Source organism: Protopterus annectens, chromosome 10.part0, assembly GCF_019279795.1.
Source record: "Protopterus annectens isolate FY-2018-M chromosome 10.part0, PAN1.0, whole genome shotgun sequence".
Lineage (NCBI taxonomy): Eukaryota > Metazoa > Chordata > Ceratodontiformes > Protopteridae > Protopterus > Protopterus annectens.
Window position 1 is genome coordinate 1,260,562,310 of NC_056744.1, and position 18,961 is coordinate 1,260,581,270.

The following is an 18,961-nucleotide window of genomic DNA, read 5'->3' on the forward strand; positions in this document are numbered from 1 at the left end:
CTATTTGGAACAAGCTTCCAAGTGAACTTACAACTCTTACCTCTACACCCACTTTCAAAAAGCATCTAAAAATCTTCCTTAAATCCCAATGGCTCTGTCCTTGTACCAACCCTGACTGAAACTTTTATTGCCTCCAGTCACTCACCTGTTCTTTTGACCGCAACTTCTTCACTGCATTACTTTAGTACTAGCTTACTAATTTAACTTCACCAACTCCACTGAACTACTAAATAAAAAAAAATAAAAAAACAGTAATATTCTTATATTCAATGATAGTTCTCTTTGTAATTCTTTCAACATGTTATATCTTGTGATATCAGGACTCCAAAGGCTTTATATCTCTAGTTGTATTTCTTTGTTTATAACTTTTTCACCTCATGTATTTTTTGTTTGTCTGTCCTACTAGCATTGCTTTTGAAGTGCTTATTATTGGGTATAAGTTTCTTCTCTTTTTTTCTATGTTGTGGAGCTTTTCTCCCTGGACATCTACTGAAAATGGACATGTATCCAGCTAGACTAGCCTGGTCAACAAATGTAAAATAAAATAAATAAAATAAAATGAATGTTGTTAGTGCATATGCTCTGGATGTTTGGTGTGCAATGGATGAGAAAGAAAAATTTTGGAGTGAGTTGGATGAAGTGGTGATGACTGTACCCAAGGGTGAGAGAGTGGTGATTGGAGCAGATTTTAATGGGCATGTTGGTGAAGGGAACAGAGGGGATGAGGAAGTGATAGGTAGGTATGGTGGTAAGGAAAGGAATGCAAAAGGTCAGATAGTAGTGGATTTTGCAAAAAGAATGGACATGGCTGTAGTGAATCGTATTTTAACAAGAGGGAGGAGCAAAGGGTGACATACAAGAGAGGAGGAAGATGCACATAGGTGGATTATATCCTATGCAGGAGGGCCAGTTTGAAGGAGATTGGAGACTGTAAAGTGGTGACAGGGGAAAGTGTAGTTAGGCAGCATAGAATGGTGGTCTGTACAATGAAGTTGGTGTTCAAGAGGAGGAGGAGTTTGAGGGCAGCACCAAGGATCAAATGGTGGAAATTGAAAAAGGGTGATTGTGAGGTGGAGTTCAGCGAAGAATTAAGACAGGCACTGGGTGGCAGGCAAGTTACCAAACAGTTGGGTAACTATAGCAGAGCTAGTAAGGGAGACTGCTAGAAAGGTTCTTGGTGTGACATCTGGACAGAGGAAGGAGGGCAAGGAGACATGGTGGTGGAATGAGGAAGTACAGAAGAGTATACAGAGAAAGAGTTTGGCGAAGAAGTGGGATTGTCAGAAAGATGAAGAAAGTAGACAGAAGTATAAGGAGATGAGGTGCATCGCAAAGAGAGAGGTGGCAAAGGCTAAGGATGAGGCATATGAAGAGCTGTTTCCAAGGTTGGACACTAAGGATGGAGAAAAGAACCTATACTAATTGGCTAGACAGAAGGACCAAGCTAGGAAAGATGTACAGCAGATAAGGGTGATAAAGGATAATGAGGGAAACATACTCAGAAGCGAGGAGAGCATGCTAAACAGATAGAAAGATTTCTTTGAGGGTTGATGAATGAAGAGAATGAGAGAGAGTAGGTTGGATGATGTGGGGATAGTGAATCAGGAAGTGCAATGGATTAGCAAGGAGGAAGTAAGGATACCTATGAAGAGGATGAAGAATGGAAAGGCTGTTGGTCCAGATGACATACCTGTGGAAGCTTGGAGGTATTTAGGAGAAATTACAGTGGAATTTTTAACCAGATTGCTTAATGAAATCTTGGAAAGTGAGAGGATGCCTGAAGATTGGAGAAAAAATGTTTTGGTACCGATTTTTAAGAATAAGGGTAGTGTGCAGAGCTATAGTAACTACAGAGGGACAAAACTGATCAGTCACAGCATGAAATTATGGGAAAGAGTAGTAGAAGCTAGGTTAAGGAGGGTGGTGATGATTAGTGATCAGCAGTATGTTTTCATGCCAGGAAAGAGCACTACAGATGCAATGTTTGCTCTGAGAATGTTGATGGAGAAGAACAGAGAAGGTCAGAAGGATTTGCATTGTGTCTTTGTGGACATAGAGAAAGCATATGACAGGGTGAATAGAGATGAGTTGTGGTATTCTATGAGGAAGTCAGGAGGGGCAGAGAAGTATGTAAGAGTAGTAAAGAATATGTACAAGGGTAGTGTGACAGCAGTGAGATCTGCAGTGGGAGTGACAGATGCATTTAAAGTGGAGGTGGGATTACATCAAGGATCAGCTCTGAGTCCTTTCTTGTTTGCAGTGGTGATGGACAGGTTGACAGATGAGATCAGACAGGAGTCCCCATGGACTATGATGTTTGCAAATGACATTGTGATATGTCGTGAGAGTAGGGAACAGGTTGAGGAGACTCTGGAGAGGTGGAGATATGCTCTAAAGAGGAGGGGAATGATGGTCAGCAGGACTAAGACAGAATATATGTGTGTGAATGAGAGGGAGGATAGATGTATGGTGAGGATGCAGGGAGTAGAGTTGGCAAAGGTGGATGAGTTTAAATACTTGGGATCAACAGTTCAGAGTAATGTCAAGCGTGGAACAGAGGTGAAGAAGAGAGTACAGGCAGGGTGGAGTAGGTGGAGAAGAGTTTCAGGAGTGATTTGTGACAGACGACTACCAGTAAGAGTAAAAGGGAATGTCTACAAGAGGGTAGTGAGACCAGCTATGTTATATGGGTTGGAGACAGTGACATTGACAAAAAGGCAGGAGTCAGAGCTGGATGTGGCAGAGTTAAAGATGTTAAGATTTGCACTGGGTGTGATGAGGGCAAACAGGATTAGGAATAAGTATATTAGAGTGTCAGCCCAGGTTGGACGGTTTGGAGACAAAGCCAGAGAGGTGAGATTACATTGGTTTAGACATGTGCTGAGGAGGGATGCTGTGTGTATTAGGGAAAAGGATGCTAAGGATGAAGCTGCTAGGTAAGAGGAAAAGAGGAAGGCATAAGATAAGGTTTATGGATGTGGTGAGAGAGGACATGCAGGTGGTTGGTGTGACAGAGCAAGATGCAAAGGACAGGAAGAAATAGAAACAGATGATCCACTGTGGTGACCCCTAATGGGAACAGCTGAAAGAAAAAGAAGAAAGAAGAAGAAATATATTTGTGATGTCTCCACTCTGGGCCATTAATCAAGGAGCCTGAATCTTCTCCACTGGCACTGGTGAGGGACATTCACTTGGAAAAAATTGGATACACTCAATATTTCCACATGCAGCTCTCTGCATCAAGCACAGTTTCTCTTAAAAGCACAAAGAGAACACAGTCAGTCCAGGGACTGGATCCTCTCCCTGTCGCCAGATCCCAAATGAAACTCCCCCACTAGCACAGCTGTAGGGTTGTGCCCTCAGCCGAGTGTCTAAGCCAAGTCCTCCAGGACCCACTCTTTGAAACCAGTGCTTTGTGTCTCTGCTCCAAGCAGCTGACACACACACACACACACACACACACACACACACACACACACACACACACACACACACACACACACACACATTGAGATTTGATTTTCACACACAAACACACACACACACACACACACACACACACACACACACACACACACACACACACACACACACTTGGGAAAGGCTGGCACAGATTTACTAGCTATGTCCCCTTCTGCCCAGACTATAAAGTAGTTACACTACCACTAGACACCCCAAAGGTAGCTACTGTAAGGCTCTTACAAGGATACCCAATTATATCGAGTGAGATTAATATTAATACAAATGGTAATGTTTGGCCAATGAAGTAAGGCTTTCAGAAGTGACCAGAGCTGTCACCAAATATGTATACAAGTACAATCAGAGATTAAAATATTCTCCAAAAGACTAGCCACGATAAAACGTTTTAATATATTTAATAATAATTAATAAAAGTACATGAAAATAATAAATATCTATTTACAATAAATACCTGAGTTTCAATCACGGGGAATATTAAAAATAACACAGGTGGACAGGTTTACAGTTACAAAAAAAAAAATACTTAACCAATCTCAATAAATTTTCCTGTCTGTTCTAAAGAATTATTCCCTGGTTACTCACTAGAGCAAGGCACAACGAAGTAGGTGAGAGATCCTTTGTCAGTTTAGAAAATCAGAGTGCTCTGAGACTTCAGTCTCACTTGGTATTAAACATTATTTTTAGTGATGGATTACAGAATGACATCACATACATCTGGTCATCTGACTTCTAGTTCCAAAGCAACTCCCCATTGCTAGAAAGTGCCAGGATTTACAACCTATGTGCCAATAATACACACACACAGAGCCTTGCTAAGATCTGCTGTAGCTCCTGAAAGTTATAAAACAATTTCAAACCTCCACTCTTTCAGAGTAGCAATTAATTCACCCCAATGACAATGCAGGAAACTTCCTAGTATAGACATTTTTGTCTCTGGCTGCATTGAGAACTGTAAGAGAACATCTTTATGGCCTAGACCCAGTAATTTAATTTCAGAACATTTTTAAACTTTGAAATTGACCTCTTCTTTTCCTGTGTCCTCTGTTAAAACATATACATTTACAATATTGCATGCGTATTTCTTTTTCTGTCCAGCAGGGCACACTGTTGGCACATTTTAACACAAGCAACTTTACAAATACATTTTCAACACAAGCATCTGTACAAATCAGTTTGATGTACAAATGGCAGATATTTTTTTACAAAATTCCAGCAAGTCGTGCTGGCATATGTTACAATCTACTGCCCTACTTCTCCTAGCATAGCTGGCAATACCTCACATTATCACAATATTATATATTATAGACACACACACACACACACACACACACACACACACACACACACACACACACACACACAGTAGTTGTTACTATATATATATATATATATATATATATATATATATATATATATACATAATGTGTGTGTGTGTGTGTGTGTGTATGTCTAATATATAGACTGTACACAAGTCAGTTCTATTTTCTCATGTGGTCGCAAGGGTCTCTGTCCCATTTACACATGCTCATTGTGTTTAAACAGGTGCTTTTGTCAGTGCAGATACCTGAGTGAAATTCTTAGTACAACATTAGAAACTGATGCAATGAAATAAATATGTGATTCAGGAACATTCATTACTTTGTGCCTTATCTGAATAATGGCCACACTATAAGCTTTGAAAATGTGCGATATAAGATCAGACATCCACTGTTGGCCACATTGCTCTACAGAAGATTGCACGGCAGTAACAAACTGGGCCCTGCTGACAATTGTTCATAAGGATTATTATGTGTGGAAGTTATTTCTGAAAAGTTAATATGTGGGAAATGGCATTGTTACCACTTGCTACTCATGTATTTTTGTTGTGATTCAAGATGTCCTTGACATAGAGCTAATGCACTGTTTCTGTATCACTGTTTCAAGGTACAGCAGTGCACCACTGTGTTGGGGAATGTTTCCTTGTTTGAGGGTGTACTGCCATTGCTGGTTAAATGGTGGTTAATGAGGTTGCAGGGATACTTACATTTTATTTACAAGTACTCTATGTCTTGCAATGGTCCATGCATGCATACAGGTGAAGGAATCAGTGCTCATTATAATGCTTAATGATCTGACTGTTGAATGACAGTTTGTGCAAAGTGTAAATTACAACAAAAAGTGCTATGGTACTGCCTTGTGGTAAGTTGCACTAGTTCATGTGTGGGTGCGTGTGATTACTTGATACCATGCTGGCATGAGTTCTGCACGTTATTGTGAGTGTTCTAGTGTGGACTGTGTATTTGCTGATAGGGTGATAGGTATAGATAGCACTGTGAAAAGTGTTGTATGCAACACTGAACTTTTTACAGCAGCCATAATACCCTGCTGTACACACACATAACACTTTCGAATTATCTGGAGGCATGGCAGTTTAAGAATGAAGTTTGATCATGTGAAAAGGTGAATTAATAGCAAATTTTACCAGTGTTGTGGTTAAAGAGAACAGGTGGAGGAGATGAAAGATAAAAGAAGTGCAGGTCTTCAACGTGTCTGAAGTGCCAGACTACACAAGAAGATCATATAACAAAATTAAATGATATAGAAATAGAAAGAGGCAAGCTAAATGTGTTGGAAGTCCTGTGGGTCATATGGACAATCAGGCCGATAGATATAATATTGTTGTGTTCATTAACATAGCAGGAGAACAAGGGAGGAGACCAGAAAAGAAAGAAAGAAAAGAGTATGATTGAAAACGGACAGAGAAAGGATGAAAAGGACAAACATATATCTTAATCATTCAAATCTTTACTAGGTTTCTACAGTACTATTGTTTTTCTACTCTCTATTTATCAATTCCACTGAACAAAAAAAAAAAAAACAGCAATCTTTTTTTTCACCTATTGCATTTTCTTGGTTATGCTTATGAAACAGTTTATGTACTACTTTTCCATTTGTAAAATATTTCTTTTTTGTATAACACGTGTTCTATATTACTGTCTTTTTGTGGAGCTTTTCTCCCCGGGCCTCTACTGAAAATGGACATGTATCCAGCTAGATTAACCCAGTCAACAAATGTAAAATAAATAAAATAAAATAAATATAAGGATTTGAGGGAGGGCAGAGAGAGAGAGAGAGAGGGAAACAAATGGTTTTGGTAAATTTGGCATAGGTGAGTTAAAGAAAGTGAGATGTAGGAAAGTGAAGAGAAATGGAGTGAGGCTTGGGAACTGGTGAAGGCCTTAAAATATCATGATCTGTGAGGGACTAGCATATTGAGATAATTAGACAGTTTGTACAAAACTTCAGAGAGATTACATGAGAAAAGTCAGTGGTAGAACCAGAATGTTGGAGATGTGGCAGAAACAGGTAGATAATATTTACACATGGTGGAACTGTAAAGTGGTTCAAAAAGATTGACAAAGTATGAAAGAAATATGGATTAATTTGTAAAATTAAGGGGAAATGGGATATTGTTACTCTACACATTCAGAGCAGACGAAGGGCAGAAATGGGGAGGAGAGATAAAAGGAGAGCTGTTGTTAATGACAGGTTGGTTGAAAGGAAAAACACCAAAGCAATGGAAATCATGGAAGGTATGTTGAGTAGAAGTGGAGAAACTACCACAGTGGATACAACAGGTAGCAGGGAATAAATGCAAAAGGCTCGGGATGGAAAGGAAGACAACAATGGGAAAGAGGCAATCAGAAAGAGAAGAATGACAAGGGGGTAGATAGGGTACAGAGAGTAGATCTTGTAATTTACTAAAAAATATAGGCAGATTTGGAAGGTATAATATGTAAACGATAAATATGTGAACGTGTAAATTTTTTTGATGTGGGTTCAGTTGTATACGGGGCATAAGGTAAATATTTATAAATGCACATTATAATATCAATAAGAAGTGGTTAAAATCAGCTCTGCTCAGGTTGTTGTGTATGATTTTCAATGGAAAGGATTTAGAGAAAAGGTATTTGCCATATAAACAATTCAATCAAGCTGTAACAATGCAGCAGAACATTCATGTACAGCCAATAATAATTTAACATGTAATGGTTGCTTAGCTGAGTGAGTAGTATATATTGACAGCACATTTAATACTTCATATCAGCTTTGACAATGCTGTAATTAAAAACTGAGCTGATTTATATGTATTGATATAACGGACACTATCATTATTTTTGCTATTCTGTCAGCCTTCATTCATAAACAGTGCTCCACACGTTAATTTAATGGATCCACTGTTCAAAAGTATGTATTGATCTTGTAATATACTAGACAGAATTTGTGTTCTGTGAGAGCAGACTAACACAATGGGCATCTCAAATAACATTCATCATCATTACAAAAATAACGTCTTAAAACTGCATTATGCTGATGTACTTTTCCTGGTAAAATTTGAATGAAAGATTAGTTTTTCATATAGCTTCAGAAAAAAAATATTTTGCATAGACTATGGCTGCACACACTAGCAAGAATCCTAAGTAAGACCTTTTGTTTTATGTTTATGAAAATATCATGTAAAATCTCTTTCACAGTCAGTTTTGTATAACATCCCCATGTATTATTATAAAAATATGTAAAAATTATTCAAATCAACATACCCTTTTCTTCTTCAGCAGAAGTTAAACTTGTCCATAAAACCACAGGAAAGTAAAAAGTAAAAATATTCATTTTTGTCCCGTAATAGCAGTGTGGAGGGCTACAAAAAGTATGCAACTGGATTTCCTCTAAAAGTTGACCTCTGTAGTCAAAAGAAATCCAGCAACCTGCCTAGTTCCCTCCTAAGTCAATGTAAACACATTGTGCAAACTTTGGTTGATGTATTTATCTGATTATTTCGTTGGCAGAGAGCTTTAACAGTGATATTTCACAACAAACGAAAACAACACTAGCTGATGACAGCATAAATGGATTTAATGGTATGCATTTATGCTATAGTAAGCTTAGCTTTGGGCTACCAGAGAATGATAGTTCAGCAAAACTATAATTTTATTATATGCCTTTACATGACAAGTAGCTTTGCACTAGTACACCAGCATAGTAGCAGCAAGTATAGGAAACAGAAACAGCAATGGCCTGTCTACAAGAAAATGCAGCATCTTTTGTTATTAATGGAGATGAAAGTGTCTTTAAGTATGTTAGGAAATGAAAATTAAACAAAGGCCATAGTCAATAGCAGCAGGAAGCAGTGAAATGACAATGATAAAGAACAGATATTTTTTTTCTGAGTTTGTAATAGTTAACGAGGCTTAATACCCAGCAGTCCTGGGAGTGGGCTAATGCCAATCAGTCCAAGACAGCATCACAAAAGAAATAAGGATCTCATTGCAGAAGCTGTCATTTAGGATGGGCTTCTCCATGACATCCTAAAGTAAATGATGATATACTTAGTGATTTAACAAACCATGGCGGGTGGGAATGCTTTGAGGTCTCAGAGACAGCTAATATGATTCCTCCCTGCGGATGTGTTACAAGACAAAAATGATGCACTACAAATCTTTCTGGACGTGAATACAGCAAGGGAAGGGACTGAATGATTGAAATATATTTATTAATTAATTTATTTATTTATTTGTTTGACATTTGTTGACCTAGAAAGTCAGACTGAGCTAGAGCCCTTTTTCAGTGATGGCCCTGGGAGAAAAGCTCCACAGAAGAACAAACAAGGTTATGTGCATAGTATTAATGAGAACTATACAAAGAGTGTAGAGTTTGGACTCAGGTAGGTTACACTAGTATATCAACAGAAAGCAAATGCACACAAACAAAAAAATATATTTGATTTCAAATGTATGATAATGTAAGATAAACAAGTTGGTAAGAAACATATCTCGAGGTCAGGGTGAACAAGAAGAGTCAGTAAGCTGTTTAGTTGTAGAAGTTGACAGAGCAGTTATGAACAGGGTGAAATGGTGATAGGGAAAGTGAGAGGGATCCAGTAGTAGGGTGGTTATAAGATGCAGTAGCAGAGGACAGATAGAATAGCAGTGGGTGGTATTGGTTAGGGAGGAAAGTTTAAACTGAGTTTTTTACAGTGACAGGTCCAGGTATTTAGTAGGTATTCTTTTAGAGCTTTTTTTGAATTCATATGCATGGGTTATTTTTCTGATGGTCAAGGGTAGTTTGTTCCAGGCTGGAGAAAGAATGTAGCTGTAGAGAGTTTGGCCTATAGATCTTTTGGGCTTGTAGAGTTCCAAGAGTTGTTGGTCAGAGCTTCTGAGGATTCTAGGAGTGTAAACTGAGATGAGTGAGGAGATGTCCAGACAGACGGAGGGCTTGTGAAGGACAGAATGAATGAAAATAAATTCAGAGAGCAGAAGTTGGTGAGGGAATTCTAGCCAGTTTAAATGTTTGAGAGAGTGGCAGTGATGTGACTTTCAGGTCTGGTTAGCTGTGAATCCAGCTACGTTGTTGTAGGTGGATTCAAGTTTTGTTAGAAGGGAGGCTTGTATGTTGGTGAAGATTTGTGAGCTGTAGAGAAAACTGGGGAGAAGGTAGGCATGGTCTTTTGTGAGGAATTTGTCATTTCTGTAAAGTAAGCCTAGCTTTTGGTGTGTTTTCTTTATGTAATGGTGGACATGTAGGTTGAATTTGAGCTGGTCATCAATGGTGACTCGAAGACATTTGGTATGAATTTCCTCATTTATGACAGTGTTATTAAGTGAAGTAATGGAGAAGGTAGGTTTAAGATGCACTAGAGATTTTGGGAGAAATAGAAGCTTGGTCTTTTTAGGATGAGTTGGTCATTAGAGAGCCAGTTTTTGATAGAGTTAAAGGAGTTTTGGGTGAGGGTGTGTAGGTCAGAGAGGGTGTCAGAAGTAGAGATGACTATGGAGTCATCAGTGCATTGTATGAGAGAAGAGTATGGATAGGAAGTGTGGAGGTTATTAGTGAAGATATTAAATAGTAAGGGACCAAAAACTGACACTTGAGAAACTCCCATTTTTTGGGGGAAAAAGGAAGTTAGTGAGGAGAGCCATAAGTACTTGACCATCAAAGTCCATGACCCAAATACTTTATTATATGGTACTAAGTAGCTGAAAATAAATAAAAACAACAATAATAATAATAGTAATAATGATGTCTAGCCCTTAAAGGCAAACAGAATACAAACCGGCAAAACACTGGAATGTCTTGCATTTATCATCTGGGTCGATGTATATTAACAACAAATTAGAAAAATAAAATCAGACGAAAGCACACAGAGACAAGCTAGGTGAACATATCTCAGTAATTTTGCTGGGAGGTTGAGGGTGTTTTTTAATTAAATAAACAAGCAGAAAGTCATAATGGCATTTGAAAACATTTGTAATGCACTGTATTAAGTAGCTGGATCTGTGTCTGCTGTTCCAGCTTTTAAAACCAGGGATTTGGTTGTGGAGCTGTGTGTGCTTGAAGGAGTATGTCAGAGGAGTAAGATGGCTGAGAAGGCATCAGGCCATGAGAATACCCCAATGCAGTGCAGGCTGCAATCCCCACTCTGACATTGATGATCAAGACACTGCATATATTAAGGAGGCCAGTGTTAAACAGGAGCAACAACTGTAGAATAGTGCAACTATTATTTAAAGCAGCAGCGAGAACTGGAGCGTCAGAATGAGGTGATTGGGATTCACACTGCACAGCTGAGAGACCCAAAGACTAAAATGCATGGGATGGAGCTGAAACTGGGTGACTTTGAAAACAGGAGCAGGTGAAACAATTTGAGATTTATTGGCCTACTGAAGGCTCAGGAGAGGAATAGCTTGGTGAATTTTATATAGGTTCATAGGTTCATAGGTAGATTCTAGGCTATCGGCCCTAGGGCATTTATAAGCCTAACCAGAGTTTATTTGGCTTCCGCTTCCCTATTAGATTAGTCCACTGTGCCTTTGTAAAGTAGGTCACAGAAGGTACCCTTTTAAGATTAGTTTACTGTGCCTCTGTCTAGCAGGGACACAGGAGAGATCCCAGGGGTGAATTTGCAATTTCTCATCCACGCGTCCAAATTTCCCTTGAAGGGGGTCAGCGAGGGGCTATGTCTAACAAGAATTGGGATTCTATTCCAGAGTGAGGGGAGCCTCTGGGAAATGAATCTGTCCCTCCAGCATGCCCTATTTATTTTTGTGCTGAGGTTTAGGTCCCTGGAGCATGTAGCTCTAAGGGACTTGGATTTTTTGAGGTGGAGCATGTCCATTAATTCTGGGTTTAACATGGCTTTATACGTCAAGCATAGATCGCCTCTGAGTAGGCGGTAAGCAACTGAGTAGAGCTGGAGTTTCTTTAGTTGAGCTGCATAGGACATCTGTTTGTAGCCCATGATCCTCTTGGTGAGGTACTTTTGGGGTCTCTCCAGTTGCTGCAGGTGTCGGGTAAGGTACATCCCAAAAGGGGCATTGTATTTAATTATGGGCCTGATGAGTGATGAGTAGAGGGGCACAATGAGCTCTCTTGATCTAGATGTGAACCCTTTCATGATAAGGTGGGCTATATATAAGGTCTTTCTAACCACTTTGGCAACGTGATTATTAAAGGAGAGATTACTATCTACGTTGGTCCCCAAATCTCTAATTACTTCTTCCGTACTTAATGGATTACCACCTATTTGGTAATTTGTGGGCACCTTGTTTTTCCCAAAGGGGATGACTATGCACTTTTTAGCATTTAGCTTGAGGCCATGGTTCTGGCACCAAGCATCCATCTCTGTGAGACCTTTTTGGAGGATGCTTGTGTCAGCTGGAGAGTTGATTATGGCCCCCAGTTTGCAGTCATCTGTGAACTTTGTCAGCCATAATCCCCCCGTGTTAGCCTGAACCTCAGAGAAGTATATACCAAACAAGAGAGGCCCCAGAACTGAGCCCTGTGGGATGCCACTTGTAACTGGTTTGGATTCAGACATGGCACCTGCGATTCTGACCATGTGGGTTCTATCTCTGAGCCAGTTTGCAACCCGTCTTGTGATATAGGGGTTGATATTTAAGCTGGTAAGCTTATTTATGATGCCCAAGTGGGTTATTGTGTCGAAGGCTTTTGCGAGGTCCAGGTAGGCTGTGTGGACTACCTTGCCCTCATCTATGGCTTTGGTAACTGTTTCAAAGAAATCAACTAGGTTTAAGAGGCAAGATCTGCCCTTAACAAAGCCGAATTGGGTAGGGTCCAGTGTCTGGAGGCTTCCAATGTCTTTGTTTATGAGTTCCATGATAATATGCTCCATAGCTTTACAGACCAGACTAGTCAGGCTTATGGGGCGATAGTTTCTGGGGTCCGTTGTGGCACCACCTTTGTGGAGTGGGACCACTGTAGCTGTACGCCAGTCTTTGGGCACATATCCTGTAGTAAGGCTAAGTTTGAACAGTGACTTAATGTGAGGGTTCAGTTCTTCTTGGAGCTCATGTAAGACACAGCCTGGGACACCATCCGGTCCCATAGATGCTGTGTTTTTTGCTTTGGAGAGGGCAGCTTTCACCTGTGCATCTGTGATGTCAGGGAGGTTACATTCAGTTGGGATAGGCGTTTGCTCCTTTGGGGGGGAAGGGGGGGAGAAGTTTGCACTGAATCTGTCTGCCAGGATGTTGGCTATGTCTGTAGGTTTGGTATATTTTGTACCGTTATGCAACAATTCAGAGCATATCTGGGAGTTTCCACCCATGTTTCTGACATAACTAAAGAAGGCCTTGTGATTATCTTTAGTGTCTAGGGCAATTTTTCTTTCAAAACTGGCCTTTGATGATTTTATGAGGGATTGAAGTTTCTTGCTAATACTGATCAGAGATGCCTTCCCTTTTTGGGATTTTGCTCTGTCATGTAGTAGCTTCCTCCTTCTGTTGTATAGCTTATTTATGGCCGGGGTCCAACAGACCGGTCTCCTGTTTTTGGAGGAGTGAGTCTTGGTTTTATTTGGGATAGCACGATCCATGCATTCCTGCAGGTGCTCATAGAATGCATTTCTAATGGATTCTGTGGATTGGGCTGTATTATCCTCTGGCCCAGGGGCTTTGAAGGATTCCACCTCAGTCTTGAGAAGTGCAAAGTTGGCTTTGGAGAAATTCTTTACAGTGATTTCCTTGGCTGGGGGTGGGGACGGAATATGGATGTCCAGGGAAATTTGTTTATGGTCTGATCTTACCAATGAGGGGTTTACCTCTGGTGTGGAACATAGAGTCCCCATGTTGGTGATGACCAGGTCCAATATGTTGTTCCCTCTTGTGGGAGTGGTGACCAGTTGTTCCATTGCGTTAGAGTTTATAAATTCAAGGAACCGTTGGGCGAGGGTGTTTGGGCTTGAGTAGTTTTCCCAGTCAATGTTTGGGTAGTTGAAGTCACCCAATAACATAGTTTTTGGAGAGACCTTCATATTCTCCAGTGTTCTCAGGAATGCCAAGTGGGGTTCCTGTAATAGGGAGGGTGATCTGTAGCAGGCTACAAACTGAAAGGCAGTTTTGCCCACTGTTAGTTGCACATGGATGGGTTCCGATGCTTTGTGCAGTGCCACTAACCTGGAGGTGTAGGTATCTTTGATGAATATAGATACTCCCCCTCCTTTTGTGCTTTGGTCCGAGTTTTGGGGCCGAAACGCATGGTATGAGTTATAACCTGGTAGTGCTGGGATGCTCTCAGGAGCCTTGAACCAGGTTTCTGTTACTGCACAGACATTGATTTTCTCCATACTGTGGAGAGTCTCGAGTGCGTGCATCTTGAGGTTTAGACTTCTGGTATTGAGTAGCATTACCTTTAGTTTTTTTATCTTTGGGTTGTCTATGGAGGTGGGTTTGTCCTTTGAGCCTTGCCTAAAAAAGGCACTATGAGGGTGGCAGGAGCCTTGGCCAATATATGAAAGCCTAAGGGTGACAGGTGCAAGCCGTCCCTAGTGAAGCAACGTGGCTTGTCGAGCATGTCATCCCAGGCTGACAGACATTGGATCCCCTTTGAATGACACCAATAATTTAGCCAATTGTTGAAACTGATCATTTTGTCTTTATACTGTGGCATCATTCTTGGTGAGGGCAAGATGCTACTCAAGGTCAGGGACATACCAGCCTGGGCTACATGGTCAGAGAGCTCCTCTATGTCTCTTTTCATGTAGTCCAGGGAGGTACGTCTCAGGTCATTCACACCAGCATGGACAATAATGGAGTCATACATGTACTTGCTTTGGAGTGACCTGAGTGCTTGCATTATGTGGCGGATCCTGGCACCTGGCATGCAGCTTACAGTGACCTTCTCCTTGTTCAGTCTGGTGAGTGGGATGTCAATGTGCCAGACAATAGAGTCCCCTATAACAAGTGTATTTGGCGTGTTGTTTGGCCTTATGGGCTGTGACTGTGAGGCACACTGATTTTGTGAGATATGTGATTTGTGGGTATTGTTGAGGTGTGGTTGTTGCTTGGATATCTGCTTAGGAGGTCTTTGCTGTTTAGGCAGATTTTTATTTAGAGCCCCTGAGTATGTTTTTGTGTGTTTATGTGTTGGGTATGCAGATGCAAGAGGTCTGTGTGAGACTGGATTTGTGGTGTGGGTGGTTACCTTTTCCTCCTGACTGACTGTGCCAATCTTGGGTTGAGAGAGCTCTGCCTCCAGTTTGGCTGTGTAACTGCATCTCTCACATGTATTAGAGTTTGTTGGAAGGAGGAGAGGGTTGTCTGTGTACATAAGGCAATTGTAACATTGCCTCAAAATTCTCAGATTCACCAGCTGGACTGGAGAGTAACCTTGAAACTGACCCTTGGACATACCAGATTAGTATAGGGAACTGTTTTTTTTACTGATCAGATTAGGGAAGGGAACTGATTTTTCACTTGATCAGGAAGGACCAATCGGGAGACTAATACTTATGAGAAGTCAAGGAGGGCGTAGTGCTTTAGTTAGTTAGTGTTTCCTTATAAGAGCTGAACAAGTGCAGAGCTTTAGAAAGAGAATAGAGTGATTACTTTGAGAGTTTGAACAGTTCTAAGGGAAAAAGTGAAGAGCAGACTTTGTGGAGCCTGGAATAGTTTAAACCTGTTTAGGCGGCGCTGCTCGACGCTGCTCAGTGCGCAAAACCGCGCAAAAAGAGAGTTGTAGTGTTTTAAGAGAGAGATCAAGGAGTTTAGAATTGACCCAAAATGGCCAATAAAACTACAGCTTCTAGGTAGTAACCACTCCTCCAGGGACAGGCAGGCTGTTCAGTGTTAACCACTCCAACTGGTGAACACAGAGACTTCTCTTTAACCCAAGCAAGCACTGGCTTTCTAGAAACTTCCAAACAGTTCAGAACAGCAAATCTGTAACTCAACTTTCTTAACAAATATGGCAGGAACTGACCCACTTACTTCAGCTAATGACTAACTCCATTATTGAGCGGATATATAGAATCATGTCAAGAAATAAGTCATTGAATATATCTCAACATTTTACTGTACAGTTTTTTTTTTAACTATAATGACAGGGAACTGGTTCTATGACACTACAGAAAGTTTGGGGATGGCTACAAGACAGTGGTGGCCTTGTTATGTGTTACAGCAAACTATAGTGATTCTTTTTTTTTGAAGAGGAAGGCAATGGTCAAATTTATAGAAAGACTTAAAAAATGGGCATTTCCTCACAGCTGAAGTTCTCTGCAACTTTAGTTATGGATCACAAGAACCAGCATGCATCTTTTTATGTTTTTATGGAGGTGGATGCATTTATTAACACTCTGTAAGAGAAGAAAAACATGTATTGTCTCAGGACTGGGATCAGGAGATAGATGTGGTATTCAGAGCTAGGGACAGTAAGCTAGGAAATAAATCAGGGACCCATTCACTTATGAAGTTGTCATTTGGCAAGAAACTCAACCCTGTCATGACCCTTAAGTCAGCATCATGCCCATCCTTACCTGCACAGAAGGTGAAGAAGGTACTGTTTATGATGCCCATTGTGACATATAATAAATTTATTCAATTGGTAAGTCTATTTGAAGATGATGAGGTTAGTTTTGTTACACCAGATTCATTGCTAGGGGAACAGGAGAAAATAGAAAATGTGCAGGGCAGGGCAGAGGCCTTACAGCCATTGACATCAGTTACACAAGTGACAACTTAATAGTGTTCAGTTGCATTTTTTTCTTTTTTGTCTGTGAGGTGTCAGTGTGTCACCTTCATGTATATGGCTTGATAAAGCAAACATGATGGTATTTTATAGACATTTGGAGTAGTAATAATGTTTTGTTAATTTTTTTTTATTATTTTATAGACTGAGGGAATGTGCAGAATAACTATTTTCAGCTCTGCCAGGTGTTGCTATGTGTGCTAAAGGTGTTCATCTGTATATTTTTTTCTCCTTTTCCTTCCTCCCTTCCTTCATTTTGACATGCTTGTTTTCATTTTCTGAAGGGTTCAAGACGTAAATACCTGGATAAGAGGAGGGAGTGTTAACTGACACTCTAACCATAGTTGGTTGTGTGAAAACTGGTAGAGATTGGTGAAGGCTGCCAGCCTAGTCAAATAGCATTTGGTACATAATTCTATCATTTGTAAATACTGTGAAATGTTGAACTTAAAACATTGTGGTAACATTGCCCTCTGCTGTAAAGAAAGCTAAGTCAAGCATTTCTTGTTGGTCCTTTGAAATTAAAATTATTTCATGAGTGCCTTTGATGTTTATAAGTCAGCTCAAGTCCTGCTAGATGAAGGTTTCCTGACTATTGTTTTAAGGCTAAAGTTAATGACCACAATTTACATATGGAATGTCCTTTATTGCTCTAAGTATAAAAGAATGTAAATGCGGTTTCTGTCAGCCTGGGAACACCAGGAAAGTGCAAAAGGCGATGTAATGTTTAGCAGAACTGCAGTTTCAATTTAAACAGCGAGAGCCAGAGATTATTAAGCATTTTTGTCTGACTATCCAACTCACAGCATTGCCTGTTGCTCGATGTAAGTAATTTATCTTAGACTTGTGTTTTCTTGTAGATAGCTAGAAACTATAAAGATTAGACTAAGTGTTTTTCTGTGATTTTAGAACTGTACTACTGATTTATTTTAAGTATTTCTCTGTGATCTCTAAACTTTTGACTAGCACTGTATGGTATGAAGTATTGTCTTGTGGTTTTAGTTATATATTATTAAATATTTTAAAACCTTTTAACTAGCTGGTTTGTGTAGAGATACTTTAAGCTCTTAAGAGTACTTGCATGCCTTTGGTAAAATTGTACAAAGCCACTCTAATAAGTTTTGACTGTTTAGTCACACTTACCAGTTGGATATTAATATTGCACAGTAATAATTGGACACCCTTTAGGGGCCTTTGCAACCTGTGCCAGCCTTCCCCAGGAGTGTCTGTGTGGTTGTGTAAACTCTTATCTCAAAGTATGTGCATGTCAGCTACTTGGGCAGGGACACGAAGCACTGGTTGGACAGAGAGGGTGCTGGAGATTTTCGCTTGCCCACTAGGCTGAGATCTTGGACCCTATAGCTGTGCCAGTGGGGAGTCTTATTGGGGACCTGGGGAGCAAGGGAGCGACCAGCTCTGTGTGCTCTTAAGGGAAATTGCACTTTATTGTGTGTATTTGTTATCCTTTCCTGGCATATATGAGATGCCCTCTCTGGTGTTAGTGGTAAGGATTGAGGCTCCTTGATTGCTGAGCCAGGGCACGGGCATCACAGGTTGTACCTGTTCTTTGATCTGGAGTTATTTGTTCCTTACAATAGGTAGAATTTTATGCAGTTAGATCTGTTGTAGCTGGGATACATAGTCAGAGTTCTTGGATCCCCCCTCTTCTAGGCCATACTTCAATGGGTGATCCAGGAGGACAATATGTTTCAGGTGATATGGCAGTAAAAGTTATATCATGGAATGTTAGGGGTCTCTCTACCCCAATAAAGTAAAGAGCATGCATTAACTACATTTATGAGATGAAAACCAGTATAATTTTCCTAAATGAAATTAAACTTAAAGACGTGAGTGTATTTTATAAAAAATGAAAAGGCTGAGAAGTTTTGAGTTATATGACCACAGCTGAGAGAGGGGCTAAATTCATGCCAAGTTAAACCAGAGGCTGACTGCACACGTGGAACTCAAGTTTGGAAGGTGTATGGTTGCCTAGGCTGAATCTAAGAATGGTATTTTATTGTTAGGCTGTTTTTTTCTGGCCCAAATTAAGTTGATTCAGCACCAGAGAGCACTTTTTCAGAATCTTTGGTGAGAGTGGGGGACCTGCATATTGTGACTAGTTGGAGGGGGTCTTTCTTCTCATGGCTGATTTTGAATGTCTAAAACATAGTGAAGAGCTCTGGATCCTTTAGATTACACTTTTATTGCTCACACTACAAACGTGGCTAGTCGGCTTAATTATGTTTTGATTAGTGCTGTGGAGCAAAAGAACATGACATTGAATCATGGAACCAGTGCTTTCTCTGATCAAAACTTGGTCCATTTGGACACTTTGCATTTGAGGGCATCTGTGTCAGCATCTCCATGAAAATATTTTGTTGCTGAGAGATGAAAGCTTGAGGAAGAACTTGCACAATGTATTTTTGCCTTCTCTGAGTGGATACAGGATATTGAGAGC

At 40.2% G+C, this 18,961-nt stretch overlaps 1 protein-coding gene across 1 annotated transcript in view; it reads right to left on the reverse strand.

Moving 5' to 3' along the window:
• LOC122814265 (complement factor H-like) overlaps window positions 1-8,186 on the reverse strand; it is a 196,019-nt gene extending 187,833 nt beyond the window's left edge. Inside the window, exon 1 of the mRNA XM_044086859.1 lies at window positions 8,061-8,186. Coding sequence (XP_043942794.1) covers window positions 8,061-8,130 — 70 coding nt within the window. The 5' untranslated portion in view covers window positions 8,131-8,186. The remainder of the gene's footprint in view (window positions 1-8,060) is intronic.
• Between the last annotated feature and the right edge of the window lie 10,775 nt (window positions 8,187-18,961).